The 27,804-nt window shown below is 44.8% G+C and overlaps 1 protein-coding gene across 2 annotated transcripts; it reads left to right on the forward strand.

The window, feature by feature from the left end:
- The first annotated feature begins 6,415 nt into the window (after positions 1-6,415).
- On the forward strand, positions 6,416-27,379 carry LOC138283189 (G2/M phase-specific E3 ubiquitin-protein ligase-like). Of its 2 annotated transcripts, XM_069221248.1 has the most exons (3): positions 20,167-20,227; positions 21,080-21,252; positions 26,795-27,379. In XM_069221248.1, the coding sequence occupies exons 1-3, from the start codon at positions 20,216-20,218 to the stop codon at positions 27,015-27,017; spliced, it is 408 nt and encodes a 135-aa protein (XP_069077349.1). In that variant the 5' UTR covers positions 20,167-20,215; the 3' UTR covers positions 27,018-27,379. The 2 variants fall into 2 exon arrangements, 1 of the variants encoding a protein (XP_069077349.1); XR_011201119.1 differs by lacking the exons at positions 20,167-20,227; positions 21,080-21,252 and adding an exon at positions 6,416-6,610.
- Positions 27,380-27,804: the final 425 nt, after the last annotated feature.

A 27,804-nucleotide genomic window follows, 5' to 3' on the forward strand; every position in this document is an offset into this window, starting at 1 on the left:
AGTGACGCAAAAAGGAGAAATATCTTTATTACTCCCCGTTTTATCCACTTCCGATGTGTGCTGCATTTTCAGCGCACATAGAAAGAGGGAAAAATATTGTGGGATGGTTTTTGTGCAGGAAGGTCTCCCTTCCTGCACAAAAACAATCATGCCCTCAATGTAGGCACCCTTGCACCATGCTGCAAGGCTGCCTGCATTGGTGCTAGGCAGCAATTTGTGCACCAGCAAAGGTGGAAAGCATAGAAAGGCACCATAATATTGTTGATACATCACATTTCTGCCCTTTTCCGATGATGTACAGCAGCACAGCAAGGCACTTGCTGCATTGCCCTGTGCCATGGGCCTCTTAAATGAGGCCCCAGGTGCTAGATGAGAAACTATGGCCCATAGGCAGGTGACATGTAACCTTACAAATGTATATTGGTGTGTAAAATAACTCCCATCTCACATGTGTGAAGTGTGATGCTACACACAGACATCACTCACCATGGTTTTGAGGCAGCTGTCTTGGCTGGAAGATGCTTTTCCATACACAAATTCCATTCTGAAAGCAAAGATGAAAACCTACAACCCCTGCTGCACGTATGAATGTGTACTTGCTAGGCAACCTGTGTTTAAGTCTAGTTGTACGGACCCTGAATTTTCACAAGGTCCTAAGTATTGTGTACAAGTTCACCTTCTCAGTTACGTAGTACAATGCAGGAAGTCGTATAGCTGGACTGCAGATGACCACCCACAAATCTGCAGGATACATGTGTTGTGTGCTCAAATTGGGCACAATGCCATCCCACATGTACACAATGTTCCCCCACTGTGACATGCAATCATGGATTGGGAATAGGCAGTTGTCACATCATATCACTCAGTTGTGATGTGTGAGTGCATACTGTATGGATGGCATCATACCAACTATCATGGACAATATAGGTCAATCAAAGGCATGGGCATATGTAATGTAGGGAAACACCAACATCTGGTATGAGCATGGACCTATACATGTGTCTGTGTCAGCCGTGTCTGGCATGTCACCACAACGAAGGCTGGACCTATAAAAAAGATTTACATCCACATTTTCTTTCACCACACATGTAAAGTGAACATGTGACTAGAGTGATGGGAATCAGCCACTATCAAAATCTGCTGCAGAAACATGACAGTAAGGAAGTTGAATTGTATGATGTATCTGCCCATGCACTGCATTTGACATCACATACAGTGAGTGAACAGGCCCCTGGAAATGGAAGCAACTGCCATGATTGACATATCATTTGGTCACATAACGCACATGTGCAGGACATATGCAAAAACAATAATCAAAAACAATGACACTGTTTCTTTTCTTTTACATTACAGCTGACTAAGGACATGGCATCCAACAGTGAGTCACGACACCATTTGGAAATCGACAAATTGTGGCAGAAAAGTTCTACAACCAGGTGCACATCCTTATGATAAGCATCGCCGAGCGGACCTTTGGCCTGCTATAGGCCTGGTTTTGCTGCCAGGATGTTTCAGGTGAGAGACTCTTGTATTCATCCCCTTTGGCGGGAATACTGCACAATATTTCTGTCAGGATAAATGTCCCCTGGTATGAAGAACTGGAGGCACCAAGGGAAGAGGGGGAGGACAAGCCAACACATCATTGTGATCCCCAGAACACTGCTGCAGGTGCACGCAGGTGTGCACACGTCATGCAGAACTTATTTAGCTAAGCATATGTGACTAAAGGCATGATTGTTAAATATGTAAATAAATGACTTGATCTAACATATATCTTGGAATGTTTGTCACAGTCCCACTTAAAAAAGCACACCCACATCTAGGAAACCTTTAGTAGGCCACAACAGATGCAACACAGGACAGCAAGCCGGCTGCAGCACCACATTATGTAATTTCCACAAACATGGGGCCCTCAGATCAATAGTGATGTGTAATACACATGTTGGGCATGGATATTGATGCACAGTTTGGCAATATTTGCATTAGATATGGATTGCTGTCACAAGCATTGTGTGTCTGCTCTGAGTGGATGGGCCCTGTACTACTGGGGAATTTAGCCCAGTTACATTCCTCCCTAAAACCCTGATGTGAATTGTTTATCTGCAGAGTGTCATACATCATGTGACTGTGGACCCTGTCAGATTACCCACTTTTGGTTCCTTGTACCTGGGTAAGTGGCACACAGTGTTCATATGCAGATCAACATTCATTCTCACATGCTTTCAACACGTTGATCATGCATGACCGTATCCAGTTTTACATGTTATTTTTTTATAGACAGCAGTTGTTAGGGCATCACCCCACATTGTATTAGCGGTGTGATTAGTGTCAAGTACCTACATCTGAGTCCCACATCAGAGGCCCACCCACTTCAGCCTGGGCTCTTCCATGGGTCCTGTGATTTGTGGTGGACAGGTGTTTCTTCGTATCCCTTTCACATCCCTGTTTGACATCCTCCAAATTGTACATATTTCACCATGAGATAATGTTGCATCATACTCCCTACTGGCACATGCCACATGTTGCCCGCAAGCTACATGACATGCAGGTTGTAGTCCCCCAATTGGCTTTTCGCTGCAATCCCTTCCCAGGTATGCCACAAGCATTGCAGATTCAGACCCAGTAGTCCCTGTGTATTTGTGTAGGTACCATGCAGTACACATTTCCATCTCCCCAGTATGCACAGTCTCACAATTCAGAGGAAATGTCATTTTGGCTTCCACAGTCAGCAAATATCATGCAGAGCAGTAGCAGTGTTCTACTATGCCCACATATTATCATTAGTTTGTCCATACATGGACCAGTGGTGTGCATCTCTTAGATTAACCCCCCATTGATTATTTTGAATGAGTTCCTGTAGTCTTGTCCATGGCAACTGAAAGCAGTGGGCATTCACCCTGCCTGCCATGTCAGCTGGGAACAATACAGGAGCTTATTTACAAGCCCCTTGCACCGCTGGTGTGTCACTTTTTCTATGAGAAAAAGTGACACATCAGTGGCAGAAAGGGCTTGTACATAAGCCCCTGAGTTTCATTACATACAACGCATCAGCAAACTTTCTATTTGACACAGCATGGCGCAGCTGCTGGCTTTCTGCACTGCACTTTGTCATTTACTCATACATGAGGCACAATATAAGGTAAACGTTGACATATGCTGCACTTCGGAGAATGAGGTGAGTGAGGTGATGGTGCTGGACTGGGCTGTGCAGATGTGGGTGGTCAGTGTGCATTACATGTCTTTGCTGTTTCACCATAGGAGTGCCAGCATACTATCCTTTGGACTGCAGACTGTGCGTTTGGGCGCTGTAACATACTGTCCTGTCCTTTGACTCCTGCCACCAACTCCTGAGGTATGACGGCTTACCCCATCTCCTCCAACTCATCCAGGTGCTCCTTGGGCACTGGACTTACACCTCTGGTCTGCAATACTGCCTTGCGTTTTTAGGCCAGTTTCTCCTTTGCTCTGCGCTTGCAATCATGCCATTGCTTTTTGCAGTTAATGACTGTCCTAGTCACCTCTGCCACACTATGTACTTTGTCCACAATGGACTGCCATATAGCCTCCTTCATTTATAATGGCAATTTTGAGTTGACTAAGTGCTGGTGTTGATGCTCCGTCACCTCGGTGATCAGGATGTTGTTCTCCTCCTCACTAAACTTGCACTTCATCTTTCTCTTCCCCTTCTCCTTGGAGTGTGACTGGACAGCCTGGCTGGCACTGAGGTTGTTGGGGTTGTCGTGGGGTCTCTGGTCTTCTAGGTTCTCCATTTCTGTTTCTCCAGTGTCTACTCTTTGTTTTTGTTTTTAATTCATTTTCCGGCTGTACTTTTTACAATTTTAGGTGCAAAAGTGGTGCTAGGATGGGTAGCGTCAGATTATGTGGCACTAATCAGGCTAGTGTCACTTTTGCAGCACAAACGTCATTTCTTTTAGTGCCATGGCACACAGGCTAGCATAGTTTTTTTAATGCTGCACCAATTCTAACATGAATGGTGCACTGCTTAGTTAATTTGGTGCAAGCATGGCGTTAGGAGCTGTTGTTACATGGCATTAAAAACTTTGACGCCTCGCTGCAGCAGCAGTGCGTAATTTCTAGTAAATTAGTTTCTTAGAGTTTAATTACCATTGTGCTCAAGCACACTTTGCACACTACTGCATTATGCCACTACCCCTACATGGCAGACACAATTTTGAACATGACATAGCACACCCAAATCCATTGGGAGCCCTGCTGGGCACATCCTGCGCTACGGCCGAGTAGAGTTACAGTTTGTGGCATGCACACAGTTGGCCTGGGAGGAGATTTGTAGATGGCTGGGCTACCGAATGCTCTATTCCCCTGAACAATCCCCGCATCACTTCCTTTTAATACTGCTGATTAAAGATAAAGTTGTCGTCTAGAGGTTGACTAAACAGGGATCCACTCACTGAGTGAGCTATTCCTTACCAATCATTTTTTGGTTGCCCAACACTTGCAAACGCAGCCAATTTTTCCTTGATGGACACATTCACCTATTTTTGCCTTCGTACATTGTGCAGGGATATTTACCTTATGTTTACTGTGGAGCTGCAGAAGCCAAGACATTAACCATGTTCTTGAATGTACAGGTGGCTGGACAACTGGTAACCAAGCTCTGCTCCTCTTTACAGGCCGATGCCTTATCAGTAAGGCCTAATAACAAGGTGCTGTGGGGTGCAGACCTGGGAGATTTATTTACCCATAAGGAGTCATCTTATGGTTGTAGCTGAATTGGGGAGCCATCTCCTAACGGTATATTTATACAGGACAAACCATACTCTCCTAAAAATTGTTTACACAGAAACTACGTCCCACTCCTGGTTTGCAGGATGCAACAAGCAAGAAGTGGTCTTCCTTCACCTGACCTGAGCATGCCCACTGATTGCAAGGTACTGTGGCAAAGTTTTTCATGTTCTAGGGACTATACTAATGGCACACCATGCAGCATGTGACGGTTCACATTGATGGTACTACTACTGGCAAAGAGGCATGTGTCATGTGTGAGGGGTAGGGATCTCATACCTGCAATGAGGACCTGGTTGCATGATATGATATACTACAGTGACCAACTGGAACTCTACTATTATCCAGGGTCTCCAGACAAAGAACATCGGTGGCCCATTGCAAGCATACTTGTTAACTCACAATATTAATGGCTTGGAAACTTGCTAAAGATTGTGCCAAACATGGGAAATGGGGGAGAAATGGCGGCATGGTGGCAATATGTATTCAAACTGATTCCTGGACTAGAGCTCAAAATGCACTGTGCTTTGGAGGTGCCACCATGGGGCCATATCAGACATACAATGCATTTTAATTGTTGCGCCAGGCGCACCCTTTAAAAGGTTTGCCCAGCGCAACCAAGGAAGATGCACAGTATTAGCATGAATGCTCTGCCGTCACGGCAGTCAAGAGTTCATGCTACTATGGGGGCAGTGCACTCATGTGAAGAATGGAGCGGCTGCTTTAAACTGCTTTGTGTATCACTGAGCAAGCAGCAACCTGCCTGCATTTTGAAGGGGAATTAGAGATGCCCTTGTAGGCGGGTGCAGTGAGTGACTGCACCCACCTGCAAAGAGAATTCTGGGGCTCCATAGGACCCCTTTTCTCCTTCTAGAGGGCTGCCTTCTAGACCCTTTAAGTGGCACAATTTCAATGTGCCTCCTAACATCTTCTTTGCCTCTGCCCACACGTCTGTAATATTGCCAGGGAGCAGAGGCAGAGATTCCGACATTTGCATGGGACGACTCCCCCATGTAAATAAGGGAATACCCTGTTGTGATAGTGCTGGCACTATATGTGTGCCAGTACTGTTGGTATTACAGAAGGGGCATCACAAGCGTCTGCCGCCCCTTCTGTAATACCAAAGTGCCCCGTGGTGCGCAAAGCGGGCGCAAACGCCCATTGCCACCCGAGGCATTTTTGTAATATGGCTCCTAATGTGCGAGAAATATGTTATGGGAAAAGAGGGATACTGTTGGACCATTAATGTATTTATCAATATGCTGCTCATGTGTTAAGGTACTGTAATTTACTGAATACAAATGTACTGTTTTGTATAGAGTTTGTATAACATAACAGCTAATTAAAAAAAAAAAAATTTTTTAAATTATGGAATGATTCAAATGTGATATTTCTTTAAATAGATATAAATAACAGTGAAGCAAATAACACTGCTCTTGAAATTAATATATGCATCACTGAAATGTGGTATGAATCACATCGAATTGCATACAATACTGAATGAACTGAATAAGGATGTGAATCAATTGGATAAGGTGAAATGTGTGTGTAAGACACACTGAAAAGCACATGACAGTAACAGCCAATCACTGTGGAGCTCAATACTGCAGAGCTCACATTGGATACTGAATCGGCCATCTCAGCAGCACGTTTTCAACACGTGCATGAACAAGCTGCACACAGAGCAGTTACACCCTTCTCTGCTCTGCTTTTTGGGGTTGACAGTGGCACTTGCCTGCCATAGCCCCTTCCCTCATTCCACAATCAGTGACCTTTGTCCCAGCCTGACTTTTGAGTCCAGCAGCTCTGTGCTGCCTCCTTCGCACGTCAGGCTGAAACATTTCTGGTAGGTGCTGTTTGTTTAGACTTTCTTTCTGATTTTTTTTCTTTAAATAGCTTGCACTGTTGAAGGGTTTATTAAAGATGCAGTAATACCCATGAGAGAAGGGGTAGCAGCACCCCTGCCTGATGCCTATATCAGAACCTAGACTGGACGAGTTGCTGAGGCAATGCCCCGGAGCTCTGCTGCCGTTCTGAAAAATTAGGTCCGTGTGCAGCCTTTCCTGTTAGCTGCGAGGTGAGCAGCTCAGGAGTCCGAGAGTCAGGGCCTGGGAGAAGGCAGGGTCGGAGGCCTTTTTCACTGGTTTCAAAAGAATTTATTGCAGGATTATCCAGGCCGGTTATTTATGGGTCCCTGTAGGATTGTGCTGACATTCAGCTGTGTTAAAGTTCCTTTCCAATTTGGAAAATAACTTTAACACAGAAATAAATGACCTTCATAATCATGCATTATATTCTTTTGAAACCCGTGAAAAAGACCTCTCCGGGCAGGGCTGGAGGCAAGGGCTCTAGGGCGGTGCGACAGGTGCCACTGTACCGGGTGATGACTCTGGGTGGGGGCGCCGGATTTGGAAGAATATTATTGTTAAAGGACATGCCATGGCGTTCCTTGTCTCCAGAAGTTTGCAGGCAATATTAAAGATGTCACCATAACTCAGCCGATTAATGTGCTGGCTGGAGAGAGATCGAGTTTTCTGCAGTGGGAGTTTTAAGGTAGTGCAGCATGTTTATATGCCTGCTGCAAAGAAGGTGTAACATGCAGATCACAATGTGCATAAAATGCAAACAGGTTAGTGGGTCACTTCTTTTGTCAGAGGTAATTTTGTTGCTTGCCGTTTACAACTTAAAATCCTAATATAGAACAGTGAGCTATTATCTGCCATTAATGAAATGCATGCCTACTTTAAGGTATAGATTATTGCGTTATGATTTTTTCCCCAACCTTTCATTATCCTAATGTTGGAAAACGGGTTCATTTTGGTAGAAATCAATTATTATTAAAGAGAAACCCCAAACTTGATATCACAATTTAAATTCTGAGGGCGTGTTTCTCCAGACCAAGCATTATTAAACTATACAGCATACTAGTGTGGATGACATGTCACTCATAAACCTTGTACTTCTATGTCTTATGTAACATTGCTCATACACTGATTTATACACCTATAATTGATTGCCTCTGTGTAATGTCTGTACAATGTAAAGTGCTTTGACACCCTACACTGGTCTGAGTGGCGCTATATAATTATATGGATTTGCGAGAGAGAGTGGTTATGGAAACTTAAGAGGCTCTGTTAAAAAGTGGTAGTAAGGGAATCCGTTGCAGAGGTGGTCGTTGGTGGACGCCATCAAACATTGTCGCACTATGGCGCCACCAACGCTAAGGCTGGCCCTGGTGTGCTGCTGTGAATGTCGATCTCGCCTTTTTTCACTTCAGCACCCTTGATAAAAATTATATTCACTTCACTCACGAACCAAGCATGTTTAACTTCAGTACTGCACAACCCGTTGAGCTAGATGAAATGCTGGCCTCCACTGTTGTTGTAACTCATCCAAAGGCCTACGAGAGGCATTTCAATTACCTCACTTTCAAATCTCCACCTCTTTGGAATGCACGGTTTTGTTGTCACCCTGACCTGCTAAAACCAAGTGCAGAAAAACGAAAATGGTGTCAGAGAAAAGGTCACAGCAATGGGTGTGTACAAATAGTGGCAGCATCATATGGAGTTCTGAGCGCAGATTCAATGCCACGAAAATAGCTCATTGGATTGAGTGGAGTGTACATTGCTGAGGTAATTCGGTAGTCCCTGCTTGATATTCTGCATGAACAGTGTGACTGCTCATCCTTGTGAGGTCTGACAACAGTCATGTATTTCCTATGTACTAATCAGCTCTTAAGCGGTACAGGGATGTTTGGGTTCTGTCAGCTTGCAGTCTTTCATTTTTTGATGAAGCACATGTTTAGACCTCTGTCTGCTGTGCACAATTATGGGTTTATGAACTGATGACTCTTATTGGGTCTCTCCGCACCAGGCCCCTCCTGATGGAGCGGGACACCTGATACTCCTTGTAAGGCTGTAGTTTCCCTGTCACCAGGGGAGGTCACTGATAGGGATCTCCTTGCATGTGGGTTATGCACATTATTCGGAGGTAGCAGAAAAAGGTCAACCATTCTAGATTATATAATCATAGCCCCTGCACGGGGCACAGGGATATCTTTGGGACTTATCAGAGGGAATGTATTTCTAAGGCAAGATATAACAAAAACAAGTCAAAACGTCTGCAGAGTCAGGGGCATATTTATTCCCTGTTTGCGCTGAATTAGCGCCATTTGTTTACGCTAATTCAGCGCAAAGTTAACTCCATATTTATACTTTGGCTCAAGATATTGAGTTAACTTCATTTTTTTGATGAAGAAACCTACCTTACATCAATAAGATGCAAGGTAGGCATTCAGGTCCAGAAAATGACGATATGGCCTTAACAACATATTTATCCCCAGTGCTAAATTCATGCACGGGGGGCTTAGATAAAGGTGGTAAGCTTACTTAGTGCCATCATTTAACACCTGGGTATGGGCAGGCGTAAGGGGACCTGTGAGCCTGTTTCCATGGTCAGAGACCATGGGAAGAGCCCACAGGTGCCCTTCCCTGGCCCCAGGGACACCCCCACCCACACCAGAGGGATACCACAGGATGGGGGACCCATCCCAGGGAAGTGACTGTATTTTTCTTTTTTTTCCCTGCTCTGGGCCCTGTCTTGGGGCCCACTGCATGACGCTGGCCCCAGTGGCCATGCCCAGGGGACATTTGTCCCTTGGGCATGGCCATTGGGGTGGTGGACATGGCTCCTGTCTTTACCAAGACAGGAGCCATGTCCATGGGGGTTGTGCGCCAGAAAATGGCTTTACACTGCTTAGAGGCATTTTTTTGTCCTCTAAACAGTGTAGCGCCATAATTCGGCGCACAGGTTCTGGTTCCCCCTACGCCTCCCCCACCCGGTAAGCGTAATTTTTAATGAAGCTAACTGGATATTACCGCCATCTAGCGTCATTCCATAAATATGGTGCCTGGCTGGTGTCCAGGAATGGCGCTAGCCGGCGCTATACTTTTTGACGCTAAACTCCGTTAGTGTGGTAACTCGTGCAATGCTCATGCATAAAATCAGATGCTTCTGAATTTCAAATAGATAAGTGTAGGAAAGTACCATCTTGCCTGGCATGTTACCCCCATTTTTTCACTGTATATATGTTGTTTTAGTTGTATGTGTCACTGAGACCCTGTTCACCAGGGCCCCAGTGCTCATAAGTGTGCCTGAATGTGTTACCTGTGTAGTGACTAACTGTCTCACTGAGGCTCTGCTAATCAGAACCTCAGTGGTTATGCTCTCTCATTTCTTTCAAATTGTCACTGACAGGCTAGTGACCATTATAATTCCCTAGTATATGGTACTGAGGTACCCAGGGTATTGGGGTTCCAGGAGATCCCTATTGGCTGCAGCATTTCTTTTGCCACCCATAGGGAGCTCTGACAAATCTTACACAGGCCTGCCACTGCAGCCTGAGTGAAATAACGTCCACGTTATTTCACAGCCATTTTTCACTGCACTTAAGTAACTTATAAGTCACCTACATGTCTAACCTTTACCTGGTAAAGGTTAGGTGCAAAGTTACTTAGTGTGAGGGCACCCTGGCACTAGCCAAGGTGCCCCCACATTGTTCAGAGCCAATTCCCTGAACTTTGTGAGTGCGGGGACACCATTACACGCGTGCACTACATATAGGTCACTACCTATATGTAGCTTCACAATGGTAACTCCGAATATGGCCATGTAACATGTCTATGATCATGGAATTGCCCCCTCTATACCATCCTGGCATAGTTGGCACAATCCCATGATCCCAGTGGTCTGTAGCACAGACCCTGGTACTGCCAAACTGCCCTTCCTGGGGTTTCACTGCAGCTGCTGCCAGCCCCTCAGACAGGCAGCTGCCCTCCTGGGGTCCAGCCAGGCCTGGCCCAGGATGGCAGAACAAAGGACTTCCTCTGAGAGAGGGTGTTACACCCTCTCCCTTTGGAAAATGGTGTGAAGGCAGGGGAGGAGTAGCCTCCCCCAGCCTCTGGAAATGCTTTGTTGGGCACAGATGTGCCCAATTCTGCATAAGCCAGTCTACACCGGTTCAGGGACCCCTTAGCCCTGCTCTGGCGCGAAACTGGACAAAGGAAAGGGGAGTGACCACTCCCCTGACCTGTACCTCCCCTGGGAGGTGCCCAGAGCTCCTCCAGTGTGCTCCAGACCTCTGCCATCTTGGAAACAGAGGTGCTGCTGGCACACTGGACTGCTCTGAGTGGCCAGTGCCACCAGGTGACGTCAGAGACTCCTTGTGATAGGCTCCTTCAGGTGTTGCTAGCCTATCCTCTCTCCTAGGTAGCCAAACCCTCTTTTCTGGCTATTTAGGGTCTCTGTCTCTTGGGATTCCTCAGATAACGAATGCAAGAGCTCATCCGAGTTCCTCTGCATCTCTCTCTTCACCTTCTGCCAAGGAATCGACTGCTGACCGCGCTGGAAGCCTGCAAACCTGCAACATAGTAGCAAAGACGACTACTGCAACTCTGTAACGCTGATCCTGCCGCCTTCTCGACTGTTTTCCTGGTGGTGCATGCTGTGGGGGTAGTCTGCCTCCTCTCTGCACTAGAAGCTCCGAAGAAATCTCCCGTGGGTCGACGGAATCGTCCCCCTGCAACCGCAGGCACCAAAAAGCTGCATTACCGGTCCCTTGGGTCTCCTCTCAGCACGACGAGCGAGGTCCCTCGAATCCAGCAACTGTGTCCAAGTGACTCCCACAGTCCAGTGACTCTTCAGTCCAAGTTTGGTGGAGGTAAGTCCTTGCCTCACCTCGCTAGACTGCATTGCTGGGAACCACGACTTTTGCAGCTACTCCGGCCCCTGTGCACTTCCAGCGGAAATCCTTCATGCACAGCCAAGCCTGGGTCCACGGCACTCTAACCTGCATTGCACGACTTTCTAAGTTGGTCTCCGGCGACGTGGGACTCCTTTGTGTAACTTTGGGTGAGCACTGTTTCACGTATCCTCGTAGTGCCTGTTTCTGGCACTTTTCCGGGTGCTACCTGCTGCTAAGAGGGCTCCTTGTCTTGCTCGACGTCCCCTCTACCTCCTGGTCCAATTTGCGACCTCTTGGTCCCTCCTGGGCCGCAGCAGCATCCAAAAATGCTAACCGCACGATTTGCAGCTAGCAAGGCTTGTTGGCGTTTTTTCGGCGGGAAAATACTTCTGCACGACTCTACAAGGCGAGAGGGATCCGTCCTCCAAAGGGGAAGTTTCTAGCCCTTTGCGTTCCTTCAGAAACCGCAGCTTCTTCAGTCCAGTCGAAGCTTCTTTGCACCCGCAGCTGGCATTTCCTGGGCATATGCCCATCTCCGACTTGCTTGTGACTTTTGGACTTGGTCCCCTTGTTCCACAGGTACCCCAGATTGGAAATCCAGCGTTGTTGCATTGTTGGTTTGTGTCTTTCCTGCATTATTCCTCTAACACGACTTCTTTGTCCTTAGGTGAACTTTAGTGCACTTTGCACTCACTTTTCAGGGTCTTGGGGAGGGCTAATTTTCTAACTCTCACTATTTTCTAATAGTCCCAGCGACCCTCTACAAGGTCACATAGGTTTGGGGTCCATTCGTGGTTCACATTCCACTTTTGGAGTATATGGTTTGTGTTGCCCCTATCCCTATGTGTCCCCATTGCATCCTATTGTAACTATACATTGTTTGCACTGTTTTCTAAGACTATACTGCATATTTCTGGTATTGTGTATATATATCTTGTGTATATTTCCTATCCTCTCACTGAGGGTACACTCTGAGATACTTTGGCATATTGTCATGAAAATAAAGTACCTTTATTTTTAGTATAACTGTGTATTGTGTTTTCTTATGATATTGTGCATATGACACTAAGTGGTACTGTAGTAGCTTCACACGTCTCCTAGTTCAGCCTAAGCTGCTCTGCTAAGCTACCATTATCTATCAGCCTAAGCTGCTAGACACCCTATACACTAATAAGGGATAACTGGGCCTGGTGCAAGGTGCAAGTACCCCTTGGTACTCACTACAAGCCAGTCCAGCCTCCTACAATAAGTCGCTACATGGAAACGGTATGTTCTGACACTGCCCCACTGGTGCAGGTTTCTTTGTGCTCAGTCAGTGTCATGTGAAATAGTCATGCATTCTTGAGGGGAAGTGAAAAGTAAATCAGCTTTGCAATAATGCAAAAACTTAACAAAAGTTTACCAGTGTTCACTAAACTGTGGCATACAAAAATGCCTTCTCTTCACCTTTCTATTGCAGAGCTGACACATCCTGGGCATGTGTTCCAATGTTGTATGTCATATAGCTATCTTGTGAGACAGTGCTGCCCATCTGGATGCTTGAGAAAACTCTTAAAAGTGTTTATTTATGGCTCTTTTTGTGTCAGTTTAATCCCTCTGCAGCACTAATGGTTCTTTGACAAAAAGGGTCCACCACTTAGCAGCCTCTAACCCTACAGTCAGACATTCATTTTATACTTAAGTTCCAATTACAAAAGCACGATAATTTCGGCTTTTATTAATCCTGAACCACTTTATTCACTACTTCCTACCGCCTAATTCTGAACAGGAAGTATTTTCCAGGTCTGCCATTTGGCATTCAAAAATGTGTGATAGACAGAACCAGTAACATTAAGGGGCATACTTAAGAGCCCCTAGCGCCACCTTAGTACCGCCATATCATTATTTGTTTACGCTAAGGCAGCGGTAACATGGCATTTTTCCCCTGCCATATTTACAAAGTGGTGCAATGCATGCATTGTGCCAATTTGTAAACCCTGGTGCCACATTATGCCTGCACCAGGCATAATGTATGCAAGGGGGGAGTTCTGGTCTTAAGGGGATTGTAAAAATGGTGCAAAGAAATCTATGAGATTCCTTTGCAAAACATTTTCTGCATTTTTAATGCCTTCTCTTTGCAGGCGTTACAAGGAGGCTCCCATTATATTCAATGGCTCTCCGGGTGCTTTACAGGATTAGCGTCACCATTTTCGATGCCAGTCCTGCAAAGCACTGTACTAGTGTCAAAAAGTTTGATGCTAGTCCCCCTAACTACTGCCATGGTGCGCCGTATTGTAAATACGGCACACACATGGTGGCGTCAGGGGGATGCTCAGGGGTGCAAGAAAAGTGGCGCTGCACTAGGTGCAGCGCTACTTTTCATAAATATGCCCCTAAATTTACAGAACTCCATAGCTTAAACAATTTGTCCTGGACAGACCAGTGACATTAAACAAACAGAACCTCATAGGTTAAAGAAATTATCCTTTTTTATTATTGTGACTTTGAAACCTCTATCAATGCACTGCTTTTGCATGACCTCTGTCCACTTGTTTTGCCAGTGAGTGAAATACTTCAGTACCTGACAAATGTGGCTTGATCTACAAGCCATGTTTCTGGGAGAAAATGACCACACATCTCCTGTTCAATAGCACAAACTGCAAAGAATGTAGATGCCACAGTCAATTGATGACATTTTCCTGAGATAGCTAGGAAGTACTTTAACATCTCAGTCGACAGTCCCTCGGGTACAAAAAAGCATCAAGATAGCGCATCATTAACAGAAGGAGAGTTGGGTAGGTTCAGTTTATTTCCTATTACAAAGAAGGAACTGCGTGCCAAATATTGCTAACATGAGTTTAAGAAAGATCTAAATATGTTGTGACTGGAGCAGCGGGCTAAAGTGCACACTTGTCTACAACTTAACTCCAAGTATCTATATATTTATTACTTTACTCCTACTGTAAAAAAGGAAACAAATCACTCTCTCCAATGCACTACTGCCTTACACTTTACCTCTCTCAATCTAGTCTCTTTTTCCAACCTCTGACTCATCCCAAAAGTGATTCTACTACTAAAATCTCCAACATAACCATTCCTAGACTCTGCCCCCTCTATCCCTCCTGGCTCATCTGCTACCTCATTTTCCTACTATGATCCCCCAAACAACCCTACATTTTTCCCTCAAGTATCTCTCCTTTGACATCCCCAAACCTAATTTTACTACTATGTTCCCACTAATCTCTTTCAACAGACTCTTCCCTCCTCCATCACTTGTTTTACTCATCTCGTACCTCATCTCACTGCTATGATCTACCAATTAACACTTTGTATATTTTTCCCTGTTCTATCCCTCCAATATTCTATTTAATCCAACCGAATGACTCACAGGTCCACCGCTCATATTAACTCATATTTCCCTAGGCTAATCCACCACTAATCCTTTCCTCGCTGAAAAGCACTTAGACGCCTTGTCAGGGGTCGTAAGCGGTATATAAATACAATTACAATTAAACCAAAACAAGAGGTTATTGAATAACATACACTTGATAATAGACTGCATGTTGCTCCAGCCATAGTTAGAATCTAGGGACAGATTTACTCATTTTTCTTGCAACATAGGGGAGCAAGCAAAGTTGCTGCACTGTGTTGCATGCAGATGTGTGCCCTACTAATTAAAATATGATACTTTTCTACTGCTTGCTCGCACTAGCACACTGTGTGTTCCCTAGCGTGAACATAGGCACCCTAGGAACATAGTGCAAAAGTGACTGTGTTACAGCCAGTATTGATTTGTGCTTGAAGGGATACCTTCTTAAATAAATACAATATTTAACACCCTTTTCCAATTCATATGTGTGCTACAAAATCCAGCACCCATGGAGAGGAAATAACAAGTAGAAATAGATATTCCTCCTCCTGCGCCTCACTTGGAAGATGGAGGATTTTGGCACATTCCCAGGTTTACAAGTCTGTAAATCTGGGAATGCTTCAAAATCCATGGGTGGAAACGCTTATGCTCCACCCATGGAACCTCTTCCAAAAGCAAGGGGGCCCTATGCCTATGAGTAGCTTTACATGAATTATTAAATAACAGAAATGATTTCGCATTGGAGCTGTGACATAAAAGTGACACAACCCGGACACAAAATCTTTGTTATTTTGCCCCTTAGTCTACATTTAAGGTAAACATAAGTGATTTACCTCTTAGTTTACTGATAGTGTCATGAAGGCAGGAGCAGGAACGTTTCTTAGTGCATGTTACAAAACTCTTATTTGTAATACTACTGTGTGATGTATTAAGGTGTAAAGATTCTGAGTTTTAAAGATTTACACTTTTTTAAATTGTGAACATCTTATCGGATTCAAACATGTTTGCAGCATGATTTTTATGGCACTTATTTTGAAGGTTTGACTTCAGCACAAGAATCTTTGAGCCAGAGTCCACCGCTGGGTTTGCTCTCCATGATAAATTATTGGTTCACCAACCTCTATAGTGCAGCACACATAATGAGCTTAAGTATTTCGATAACCTGTCATACGCACTAGGGATGTCATTAACACATACAAGAACACATTAAAATACATGTGTTCAAGATGTGTGCTGTATAAAAAAATTAATTCTCCAATAAATTAACCTACATGTTTAAATGATATTGATTAGTAGCCTGTCAAAAGCATCTCTATGTAAGTTAATAGAGGCTGGTTTGCATGTGTGGTACACTAGTTTAACTAGTCCCATCAGAAAAGGTCTCGAGAGCACTATCCCAGGCCTGACTATGACAGGGGGACTGCACCTATCCAGCTATCACTTGCCTCTTAGGATACAGGCACCAAGGCAGGGCTCAGACAAGTGTGCTGTGGGCAGCCAGTTGAACAAAAAGGCACATTCAGGGTTGCCCACAGTTCTCCAGTAAATGACCAAACTTCAAACATCAGGGCAACACAGTGTGTGAAGCCTAATAATACATTTAACGCAGAATGATAGGACAACAAGAATGTCCATGAAATGACTGACAGTCAAGCAGGCTGCCAGATTGTCTCTATCCCTGGTCTTGGGATGGGTCAACTCAATTCAGGCTCAAGGAAAACTTAAAAGATCCCTCAGGTTGGGCTTGGTTTTTGCAGCTTTTTAGGTAGAGCCTATGCAGCACCTATGCGCTGTCGGGAGACATGATGTATCTCTCCCTGTGGGCTTTGTGCATGCCCATTGTTTCTCATTGGTTCATTGTAGTACTCCTTGTACAATGTTGCTTTTCTATGGTCCCTTTGTTGTCTTTGTCCCGCCTTTTGGTGTTCGGTTCCCTTCCATGAAGACTGCCCCTGTTAGATGAGATCTTTCTTGTTCGTTTCTTTCTTGTTTGTCTGATGCATTATTTTTTTATTTACTTTTGTTTTGTTCATCATTGCGACCGTACCTCTTGCTCCGTTGGTTGTCATTACAATGGTGTTTTGCCAGATTTTCTGTGGAGCGCATTAGGCACTGCATCCCTTCCTACTCCCCCCTGGCCTTAGTTTAAATTGTGAACAGCTCTTCACACATGCAATTCTTTTGAAGTGGCTCTGTGCCCCTCACACTTCGTTTGTCTTCTTGTTTAAATTGTAAAGAGCTCTTCACACATGCAATTGTTTTTAGGTGGCCACGTGTTTCCTTTAACCTGTTGTCTTTGTTTCCTCCCTCGGGCTCTGCAGCCACTCATTGGAAGAAGGGTGGGGTCTAGCCAGAGCTGCTCTGTGGGCTTATTTTTAACTTTCCACGCATAACACAAACAAATGGCCATATTTACTTCTAGTTTTATCTGCATACCTTCAACCTGTGTGTAAAGCAGTTGCTGCCCGGTGTCCAGTCAGAGCCCCGCCCGGGAGCCCCATGTAAAGTGATGCATCTTGGTCATACACGCAGTATATGTTAGAGCTGTGCGTGATTTTTTTTTTTTACAATTTGTTTTCTTAACAATAAATGCTGTAGCAGCAAATGGCAATGCTGTCAAAGGCAATGAATACCACTGCTGAGAGCATGAGTTTTAAATCTAGATACAGGCTCGCTGCGCCCAGGACAGGGTATTAGTCTAGAGGAATGCGTAATCTGGATAAACAGCCTCTTCATGTTCCTTTGCTGTTGGAAATCCATTCTTGCAGCTAAAGTGCCTGTGTTGTGATTGATCATTGAATGCCCCGACACTGTAGCCCACCTCTGGCTGACATCAGCCAAAAGCGTACCTAAGAAAGTCAGCTGGTTCACCACCGAACTCCAAGAATCAAAGTGCACCCACAGACGCTTAGAGAAAAAATTGAGGAACAGCCAAACCAGAGAAGACCTCGCCTCATTCAGAGCTGCAACCGCCACCCACCTCCGAAACATCTAGAACGCAAGGAAGGACGCACTCCGGGATCGCATCAACTCCTCTGGACACAACTCTAAGAAACTCTTCTCAGTCCTCAACGAGTTTACAAATCCCCCCCTCTGAAGCCACCAGCATCCTCCGTCACAGGACATCTGCGACAAACTCGCCATCTTTTTCCAATGCAAGATCCAGGACATCTACGATAGCTTCATCCCGGAAAAACCTGTCACAGGAACCTGCGACCGACCCAACCCCCACAGAACCCATCCACGCTCACCATGGAGGAAAAAGTCAGCATCATGAACAGCACCCACTCCGGAGCCCCCATTGACCCCTGCCCGCCCGAGCTCCAAAACACGATGAACTCCTCCATCAAAACTGGCACCTTCCCCAAGGACTGGAAACACGCCAAAGTACGCCCTCTCCTGAAGAAACCCTCGTCCAACCCATCAGAACTAAGGAATTTCTGGCCCATCTCGCTGCTACCCTATCCCGCCAACCCACAACTATGAAATTTCATCGAGGACAACAACTCCCTGGACAGCTCCCAGTCAGGATTCCACAGCAACCACAGCATGGAGACAGCCCTCCTGGCAGCCACCGATGACATCCGATCACTCCTAGACTGCGGCCACACCACAGCGCCCATACTCCTTGATCTCTCAGCAGCCTTCAACATGGTCTCCCACAGGACTCTAAGCACCAGACTCTACGACATAGGAATCCATAGAAGACTCCTGGAATGGATCCACTCCTTCCTCTCCGGGAGGACTCAGAGGGTCAGATTCCTGCCCTACATAACCTGACCCACAGGAGTCAACTGTGGAGTCCCCCAAGGATCCTCACTGAGTCCCACACTGTTCAGCATATACATGGCCCCTCTCAGAGCCATCGTCGGAAGCCATGGAATGAACATCGTGTCATATGCTGATAACACTACTCATCATTTACCTCACCGAAGACCTGGACTTGGCTAAAAGGAACTTCCACTCAGGAATGGAAGCCGTCGCCACCTGGATGAGAGAAAGCTACCTCGAGCTCAACTCTGACAAGACTGAGCTCATCATCTTTGGAAATGCCACCTCAGCTTGGGATGACTCCTGGTGGCCCACATCCCTCAGGGCCCCCATGCACCGACTGAGTACGCCCGCAACCTAGGCATCATCCTGGACTCCTCCCTCTCCATGACCCTCCAGGTAAACTCAGTCAACTCCTCCTGCTGGCACACACTCCGCAAACTTTAGAAAATCTTCAGATGGATCACAGCAGACTGCCGCAGGTCAGTCACCCACGTCTTAGTCACAAGCAAGCTCGACTACAGCAAAATCCTCCATGCTGGCACCTCGACTAGAAACATTAAAAAACTACAACTCATCCAGAACGCCACTGCCAGACTCATCCTGGACCTCTCACGCCGAGAACATATCTTCCAACACCTGAGGACTTCCCACTGGCTCCGGGTCAAGAAATGAAACACCTTCAAGCTACTCACCCCCACGTACAAGGCCATGCACAGCGCAGAACCAGCCTACCAGAACCACCGCCGGTGGACGATCCTCCCCCTGCACCTCAGACAAAGTCCATCGCTCACCATCTTCAGGAAGCACCTCAAGACATGGCTCTTTGGATGAGGCCCCCTTCCTCTCCCCACGCCCTGAGACCCTCACGGGTGAGTAGCCATGCTTTACAAAAACTGATTGACTGATTGAACATCGGACATCGAGAAAACCAGCTCGCTTGGGTCTGAAAAAGGACCAGGAGGAAGACCCAGTCAAGGGACTTCATGAACGCCCTGGACCTCTTGCTAGAGAACCCCTTTTGTCCTCCAAACAACCCTTAAACCAACTTACCTCCTGCTCCAGGGGGCACCGTTGCACACATCTCCTGGCTCACCGACTAGCTATGCATCCGGCTGCCCTGTGCCCTGTGCCCTGCACCAAAGAACCTACTAACCTGCTGTGACCTAAGGGTCCCCCTCACCTATGACCTTGATACTTCAAGGGGACCCGAAGAAACCATCTTTAAACTTAGCTTTGCAGTGCTTTTACAAGTGATCCCCCGGAGTGGCCCTGCGCCAGCTCCAGACACCTTCTCCTGCTGCTCCCACTGGAACCAGGAACCACCTGAATTTCTCCAGTTGGCACAGTGTGCCCACTGAGGACCTCGAACACCCTGCAAAAGAAAAACTTGGTAAACCAACTGTATGATTTTATATGTATTTTTTAAGGAGATCTTCCATTGATTCCTATAGTGCATAATTACGCACAAAATACTATTTGTATTAGACTTCAAAAATTCATACCTCAAAAAGTATCAATGTTTAGTTTCTGATGCAAAACATGTGCATTCCAGTTTGGGAGATGTGGTAGATCCTGAGACACAAGACATGCTGCAAGAGGTAAGCAATAGATACTGAACATTGGTGCTGAGAAATCTTTATCTAGTTTTCCTACTTTGTTTTCATTTAGTTTTAGGTGAACTAGATAAAAACATGCAACTCATTTGTACTTAATTTGTTATGGTTAATATTTATGTATCATGGATTTATATATGTTACTATATGTACTATAAACAAAAATGAAAAAATGGCACTTATCTTTCTTATATGGATTCAGGTTAATTCAGAATGTCTATTCCAGGGGCTCCATAATTTTTTTAGACTTTCCAGGGCAGCCTACAATTATTTGCCACTCTCTCCACCGCCATAGACAAATCCATGTTCTTGCACAAGTGATCAACCTAGGAGGCCCTCGTGTGGGACCATTTTTGATCCATATTTGTTTCAACATGTGATATCTGCTTGATATATCTGGATCTCTACATTCCAAGAAGACAAAGCTTCAGGCACATAACTAGAGGCATATCAACAGCCACTTACAGTTGCCCCATTGGACGTCCTACGAATTGCTACAGTTTACAGCACTGACTTTTAATATAATAGAAGGAGCCTTTCTGACCATGTTTCCACAAACAATATGATATAGGAGAGTACCTCAATATCTGCGTACTGGATTAATTCACTCAACGTGGATTTTTTAATTTTCTACAGTATCGTTAAGTACAGTCCCAGGTAATATTGTTTAGTCTATTGAGTGCTATACTTTTAGAAACATTGAACTTACTGAACAAGATGGTCAAGTCACTTTTTCTGCATTAATATGGTTTAGTTAATGTTTTTTTACAGTATCATTGTTTTTTTAAAAATATTTAATCACAATATCACATTCTTACATTCTTACAATTTCCACAGATTGAGAATGCTTCTTCTCTTGAGAATCTTCAAGAATTGATTCAAAAACACAGCACAGTTCTAAGTATAGCAGGTTGCTTCCGCCCATTGAAATCTCTGAATGACAAAAGAGAATTATTGGAGGATTTCATCAATTGGTACATTGTGGGGAGGACTGTTCCTTCGCTAGTTAGGTACGGTGATATTTATGTGCATATATGCTATAACACTATGGCCCTCATTCTGACCTTGGCGGTCTTTTCGCGAGACCGCCGAGTTACCGCCGCGGTGAAGACCGCCGACCGCGGCGGTATGCCGCTGTGCGCATTCCGACCGCTGGGAGCGTTCCGCCGGGAAACCGCCAGCAGCCACACTGGAGGTCGGCGGAAAAGTGGAGACTGGTCAACCTCCACCGCCACGCCAGCAGAACACCGCCCACAGAATTACGACCCACATATCTGTGTGGCGGTCTTCTGTTGGCGGTGTTCTGTTGGCGGTCACCTCCCCATGGCTCCCGTCGCCTCCCGGAGGACCAACGCACAAGGTAAGTTGACCGTCCGTGAGGGGAGGGAGAGGGGGGGTGTTGTGTGATGTGGGCGTGCATGGGGGTGTGCGTGTGAGTGTGTAGAGGGGGTGTGTGAGTGCGTGTATGCGGGCGGGGGGTGCTGCTGTGTCTATGGGTAATGTGTGCTGTTCGGCAGGTGCGCATGTCTGCATGTATGTGTGCGGGTATGTGTCCCCGTTGTGTATGTGTGTGTAGGGGGTGTGTATATGTGCATGTTGGGGGTGTGTGCATGTCGGGGTGCATGTATGTGCATGTCGGGGTGGGGGTGGGGAGGGGGTTCGTACCACCTCTGGGGGGTGGCAGGGGGGCGGAGGGTGTGGGGGGAGGACTCGGGTGGGTAGTGGGGGGTGGGGGAGACCCCTATCAGTGCCAGGGAAGGAATTCCCTGGCCCCGATAGTGCCTACCGCCATGGTTCGCATGGCGGTTCCCGACCGCCAGAAACCGCGGCGGTAGGCAGGGTCATGATACCGTTGGCGGTCTTGGGACGACCGCCGGGCCGGAGTGCGCAAACTCCAGCCCGGCGGTCATGACCGCCGTGGCGGTCGGAGTGGGGAAGTGGCGGTCGATCGCGGCGGTGACCGCCGCGGTCAGAATGCCATTTTTCTGACCGCCGGTCTGTTCGCGGTCCGACCGCCGCCTCTCCGCCGACCGCCAAGGTCAGAATGAGGGCCTATATCATTTAAAAAATTTAATTACCGTAAATCACTGTCCATCCTAATGGCTTCATACATAATCACATTTCCATGAATATCCAATGATAGAATCAGAAATCAATCACATTATTGTTATCAAATATATATTGAATTTACTTTGTTTCAGTCTTTTTATTGGCATTTTGCAGTGCAACTTATGCAGTCCTACAGCAACAGGATGTAAATATATGGCTAACAAAAGGTACAGAAATCCCAACAATCCCCTTTGGTTTGACCCACCCAACACAATTCAAAATAGAGAAATAATCCAGGAAGAATTAAAAAGAGAGTCCACGGACCACCCTTCCCCCTCTTTTCCACCTTCCACAACTAGAAAATGCACTTGAAAATATGCACTGGCTACCTTCCCTGAGCATCAGCATAAACAACTGAGTTACAGAGGCAGAAGACTTATATTCAACGCCTTGCAACCTAAAATTAGTTATAAAAAATTAACAGAATCAGGGCTCGTGTCTGTGAGACACAAAAGTAAGGGCAGCTCCAAATTGCCTTATTTTAAATGCATCCACAAGGACATTGAACTGTTTAACCATTGTCCGAATAGAGTCTGTGATGCCACATTGACACAGGTGGAGGGTCCACTTTATTCCTCTCGGGTGCCGGTGTTGTTTTATTTGCCCCCAAATAATTCCACATATTCAATTCATTAGCAATTTTTTGCTACTTAAAGAAGTTAGAGTGCAGTCTCACCAAAGGAGGTAAAGCTGGAACTGGATAGCCAAGTATCACTTCAATTTGTACAAGGATTTCATTCTGGAAAGGGGAGACATGAGGACTTTCCCACTACATATGTTTAAAGTCTCCTAATAATCCACAACCTCTCCATTAAAGAGTGTTGGCTTGTTCTCCAAACTTAACAAGATATAGGCATCAATCAAATATCACCTTATAAGGAGCGCCCCTTCCTGCTAGTGTATGCAACATTGTTTGGGAGTCATGCCATAGGGTAGTCTGGTGTGGTTCTGTCTCATCAAGGACAGAAATTGTATAGGAAAATGCTTGCAAAGGTAGAGTACGAGTTGGGACAGATGTTAGTAGAGGTGATTTGGAAAGGTGGTCCTCATCTTAGTCTCTCCTGCCTCCTGCACAGACATCTCAAATGGTAGAGGATCTCAAACTCCCTAGAAGCCATTTCTTTAAGAACCCAATGATGTCATTGTGTGTATCTAAAACGCTCTCTATCATTTACATGAAATTTACTATTGCAGGCATCAACGGTTACAATATCTCTTTCCCCTGAAACATAACATATAGTAACCCCCCCTCCCCATCCACATGCTATCAAAGGGATTCGGTTCTAGTGCAGGTGTAAATGCTCTGTGAAAGCAGTGAGTGTGTGTGTGTGTGGGGAGGGAAATGTTGCCAATGCTGATTTCTTAGTAACCGTGTGTAGCCTGTGAAAGTTGTCTTTCTGGGAGTACATAAACGTACATTTGGTGGCCAAGCAGATCCTGACTTCTATGTTAGGTCCCAAATGTAGCATATTATCAACATCCTTTCCATGTGTGGCAAATGCTTCACAGTTTCTCAGAGAGACTAGTCCACCATCACCCTTATTTGGGCTGGTGTACAGTATAAGAGCATGTCCAGTAGGGCAATCCCCCCATATTGCAGTAGTCGCATATGTTTATAGGAGAGTATATTGTCCAACTGTTTGAGGGAGGTAAACAATTCACTGCAGACCATTAAAGGAAGTGCCTGGAATGATTGAGAACTAGAAAGGTAATCTTAATGGAATTGAGCATTCACAACCAAGATAGGTAAAGAGGGGACAGTCTCCGGCAGTCCTGTCATGTAGAATGTAGAAGTGGAGTAAAGTAGGCTTTGTAAAGGTTCCCAGTCTTAGGAGTCAATTTAACACCCAGGCATTTGCTTATCTTATTGGGTGTTTTTGCTAGTTCACCAACCTTCCTCAAAGATCGTGTAAGGTTGAAAAAAATGAAAGTAATGAACTTTGCTATGTTTACCTTGAAGCCCGATACTCCATTAAATCAAGTAAAAAGTTGTTGAAATCATGGGAGCAATCTTGAGGGATCATTAAGAGATTAGAGGACATCATCAGAAACCAAGAATGCTTTGTGAAACTCCTACCCAAAGGTTGTGCCTCCCACCTCTCTCTCCACTCCATTATGTGATGCATAGGGTTCTATGCTAAGAGCATAAAAAAGCTATTCCCTGTTTCTCTACACATGTATACTCCCTCAATCTTCTGTGATTAACTAGGATGTAGGAGGTAGGATTATTATAATTTGGCAAAACTATCACTATAAATTAGTGACCAAATTCAAACCTCTCTAGAGTACTCGAGAGGAAGACCCAGGCCACCCAGTCGAAGTCTTCCTCAGTGTCTAAGGCTAACATATGACCGGGATCTTCTTGTTGACCTTTCCAACCAGCTGGACAATTCTCAAAATGTTATTTTGTGTCTTGTCTTAATTGATCAATCCTGACTGGGCAGGTTGTATTGGCTGTGGCATCAAGCTATAGTAGAGAAAAGTTTGGTATTAAGATTTAACAAGGCTGTTGGCCTGTAAGAAGCACAGAGCCTGTGAGCTTTCTTGGGTTTCAGGATTAGTGTAATTAGGGCCTCACTCATTAATTGGGAATGTTTGCTGTTTTGCCCGATACCAATAACTAAGGCTGGGGTAGCAGCACTGCCAAGTTTTTCTTATAGAAATCACTTGTAAAGCCGTTGACACCAGGGGCCTTGTGCATCTTAAGCACCTTAACTGCCATCTTCACTTCTTAGTCATTGAGGGGAACCTCCCTCTGTGTGTGTGACCTCTGTGGGAGGTTTTACCTCTTCAATGGGTGTTATTTTTGTTTATGGTCGAACAACAGTCTAATGGATAAGTCAAAGGATAGCACATGTTTTCAGCACATTCATAGCTTTTAGTTTATGGTTCTAAATTGCTGCCTGTGTATTAAGGTTGCCAGTGCAATATTTGGGGATAGGAAACATGTGGCCTCTTGAAAAGGGATGGTATCCGTTTCCTGGGCCACCTAGAGGATGGCCTCCTTTGCCTTTAAACTGTAGTTTTGCAAGGATATCCTTTCATCATCTCAGGTTTGTGAGTGATTGGCAGCCAACTCTGAGTACACAATCAATTTGTAACATCTGGATGATCGTCTTCAAGAATAGATGAGAATGTGCTAGCTACAAAAGCTTCCAAATTGCTTCTCTCCACACCTTCTTCCAGTTCGCGGATGTGGATGTTTGCCCTTTGGGATCCATTTTCAGGATTTTTGCAATTGAGTATAGTGGCTTGTCATAAGTTCTGGACTTGGCTAGCGGGTTCACCATAGTGGTCAGTCCAGTATTCTAGAATCTAAATTTAGCTTTTAGCATTTATAATCCAAATCCTCACTGAGTGGACATCATGATGTAGCTCAGCTAGTTTATGTTTGAGTTCAGACTTGAGATCATTTAGTGATTGTGTTAAGTTTTACTTCAGGTTCTTCACTCACTTCTTTTTTGAATTGTTGAAGGATCATTATTAAATTCTCTTTTGTAAGTGTCAATGCCTTCCTTGGGCTAGATCTCCTCTGTGGATTTATGGGTGTCCCTAGTGCTCGAGGCAGCGGTGATAAAATTGCTCGATACTTTGTTCTGCTAAATAAGCTACTATTTAGGTGGCAAGGGGATATACAGCAGGACACAGGTGTGTTAACTCTCTACTAATTAGCTATCTGTGGTTGGACTGGAAATGTCAGGCAGTTCAGTGTACAAAACAGACCAAAGTCTGTGCTTGTGTTTAAAGGGGCCCTTGCTCCACCACCAGAAGCAGATGCCCTCCTCATCAAAATGTGTACGTTCTGTTCTAATGGGGAGCATGAGGCAAACAAGAAATTGAAGATTTATTTCAGGGAAATCACTGAGACATGCTTTCTTGCCTCATCACAAGGTCTTTGTTTAGCCAATTTGGGATTGCCACTGATTCCAACCATGCTAAATATCTACCCCTCAATCTACCAAGCGTCTCTGAAGAGCAGTGGGCTCACAACCACAGAACACGGAGCACCTTTTACATTACTCAGCCACTAGGTGCCATCTCAGCAGGGTGGGACCTAGACATACAGCAGTTCTGATATTTTCTACTTGTCCTTATACCCAAAAGGCTCAGAAACTCACACGATTTGCCCTCTAATAATGTGCATGGTCAGTCTGATTAGTTATCCTCTTCAGCTTTTTGAAGAAAAATTGCAGGTTGTGTGCTACCTTGCTGTTAGGAAATTATCACAAGACCTCAGGAAAAAGAGAATTGACCTTTGTCAGTGGTCTCCAGCAGCTAGTTTCAAATGACCCTAATTAGACTGAACTTTTTATGAACACAGCTTGAATATAGGGCACAGAATTACTTTTGGATGTATCATTGACATGTTCATTTTAGAATTACTTTTAAATTATAATTTGACCAGTAGTATGCCTAATTATAGTTAAGTATTCTTTATTGCAGATTAAAGGAGGGGTTAAAAACTCTGGGCGTGTTGCAGGCCATGGAAATACATAAACATATTTTTGAAGAGGCATTCGTTTGGATGGAACAAGAAATCACCACTGATACTATTAATGGAATGTTCAACATTAAATTCAGTCCATCAGGCAGTAACTACCGGATACAGGAAGAACACATCATTGGTTACTGGAGAGATTACCTACAAGATTGCGAAGGCAAGTGAAAGTGTTCCATTATAGTTCAATTTATGGCTAGACAGCCATTAAAATTACAATTCAAAACAACCTATTATAGCAAGCATCGTATGTAAGAATTCCTAAAGATAACTGTATAGTATAGAGAGAAAAAGAAGGACACACGTATTGGATTAATTTTCACAGAGTAAAATCCATTGCAAGGACAAAAGGATAAATGTGCAAATAATTGGAAAGTATGTGCAAACTTTATTTCATTTTCTCAACTTAATTTTGTGTGATATGACTATTGACAAGGTTGTTGCAGCTTAACTGAAGTGTCATCGCAGTAAAAGGTAGCTACCCAATTGTAATCATGCTTCATGTACTCCTATAATTAAAATGAATAAAGAAATACGGTGAAAAACAATGCTGTTCAACATTGACTTTGTGAAATTCAGGAACTAATACAACAAATAGCTCAGTATCATACAGTTTGAGTCACATGGGAAAGGATTTAGTAGAACCAAATTTTAAAGATTCAAGGCACATATATTTTTTGAAAGGTATCTCATCTGAGCCCATTCTTTCGTTCATCCACTCTCTCCTTACTTCACAACAGTATTTATATCTTTCTTACATTATATGCTCCCTATTTTACACTCTTTGCTCTATCATCACCTTTCTTTTTTCATAGATTGCATCCTTTATGCTATCATTCTTTCTGTCATCGACATTTAGTTAATTCCTTCCACTACTTGTGAAGATATCCTTTGTCCTTCCATTGATATTTCCCTCCACATTGCTTTATTTTACTCTTTCTTTTCATGTTCTTCA

The sequence above is a fragment of the Pleurodeles waltl genome, chromosome 3_1 (genome assembly GCF_031143425.1).
Source record: "Pleurodeles waltl isolate 20211129_DDA chromosome 3_1, aPleWal1.hap1.20221129, whole genome shotgun sequence".
Taxonomy (NCBI): Eukaryota; Metazoa; Chordata; class Amphibia; order Caudata; family Salamandridae; genus Pleurodeles; species Pleurodeles waltl.